The 1,447-nt window shown below is 35.6% G+C and overlaps 1 protein-coding gene across 1 annotated transcript in view; it reads left to right on the top strand.

Moving 5' to 3' along the window:
• The window catches only part of LOC106874745 (uncharacterized), a 39,482-nt gene that overhangs the window by 15,527 nt on the left and 22,508 nt on the right, over nt 1-1,447 (top strand). Inside the window, exon 2 of the mRNA XM_014922585.1 lies at nt 25-1,410. Within this exon, the coding sequence (XP_014778071.1) occupies nt 25-1,410 (1,386 nt within the window). The remainder of the gene's footprint in view (nt 1-24; nt 1,411-1,447) is intronic.

Here is a 1,447-nt window from a genome sequence, read left to right as displayed (position 1 = left end):
AAAAGAACTTCAAATTCAAAACAGAAAGAATTTGCGAAGCTGTTCAATAATGAAGAATTAGGCAATAAGAAGCCAACACAACTTCTTCGGAGGATGAACGAACTTCTTGGAGATCAACAAATAGAAGAATCTTACCTCAAAGAGGTTTTCTTTACTAAATTGCCTTACAAGACACAAACCTTGCTTTCGGCTGTGAAAAAGCAAAACTCTCTTCAACAATTGGCAGATTTAGCAGATGGCATTTTGGAATTGTCATCTAGAGAGTCTGTAAATGCAATTCCTTCAATCTCCGATGAAATACAAGCATTGAAGGAGAGTTATGAAAAACAATTTGAGTTATTGACGAAAAAAATTGAAAGTCTTCAGTTCGAAAGAGACAGTCAGTCAAATACAAGAAACACAAGACGACGAAGGAGATCGAAAAGTCCCAAAAGAAACGCCATATGCTGGTACCATACAAAGTTTGGTGACAAATATTATCGCTGTGTGAAACCATGTTCATTTAATTTTTTGAACAAAAAGAAAGTCGGAAAACTTCTCAACCACGGATTTGATGCGACGAAATCTGTGGATAGCTTAAATAAAAGTCGCGTATTTTTCGTTTTTGACACGAACTCTAAAGAAAGGTTTGTGGTTGATACAGGAGCAGCTTGTTTAATTTGGCCTGTAAAACTTTTAAAAGAAAAACCAAAGCCTGTATATTTGACTCTTCAAGCAGCTAATCAATCTGAAATCCAAACATTTGGAGAGATTAACCTAACTCTCAATATAAATCTACGAAGAGAATTTAAGTGGATCTTCATAGTAGCGGATCTACCTTACCCAATATTAGGGGCAAATTTTCTCGCACACTACAATTTAATGGTAGATATAAAGAAACAAAAACTGATAGACACAGAAACTTCATTAAAAATCCAAGGAATGAGATGCAGAAAGGTCACAGACAGTCCATTGTATTTCATAGCATCCTCAGAAAATCGGTGTCACAGGTTGTTGAATAATTATCCTAAAATTACGACACAATTAGCTCTAAATACTAAGTGTATGCATTCAGTAACACATCACATCATCACACAAGGACCTCCAAGTTTTTCCAAGCTGAGAAGACTATCTCCGGAAAAATTGAAGATTGCAAAGGCCGAGTTTAGTCATATGTTGGACCTTGGTATAATTCGTCCTTCAAGTAGTAGCTGGTCAACTCCATTAGTTATGGTAAAAAAAAATCTCATTGACTGGCGTCCTTGTGGAGATTTTAGACAACTTAACGCAAAACTGAAAGCAGACAAATATCCAATTCCTCATATTATGGAATTTGCAACTTCTTTGAATGGTTGCACTGTTTTTTCGAAAATTGATTTAGTTAGAGCATACAATCAAATTCCTGTGGAAGAAAAAGATATACCGAAAACTGTGATTACCACTCCATTTGGGTTGCTTGAATTCCTTC

This window comes from Octopus bimaculoides, chromosome 7 (assembly GCF_001194135.2).
Source record: "Octopus bimaculoides isolate UCB-OBI-ISO-001 chromosome 7, ASM119413v2, whole genome shotgun sequence".
Classification (NCBI taxonomy): domain Eukaryota; kingdom Metazoa; phylum Mollusca; class Cephalopoda; order Octopoda; family Octopodidae; genus Octopus; species Octopus bimaculoides.
The sequence above is the reverse complement of the archived record's forward strand: the minus strand, read 5'-3'. Positions and strand labels throughout refer to the sequence as shown.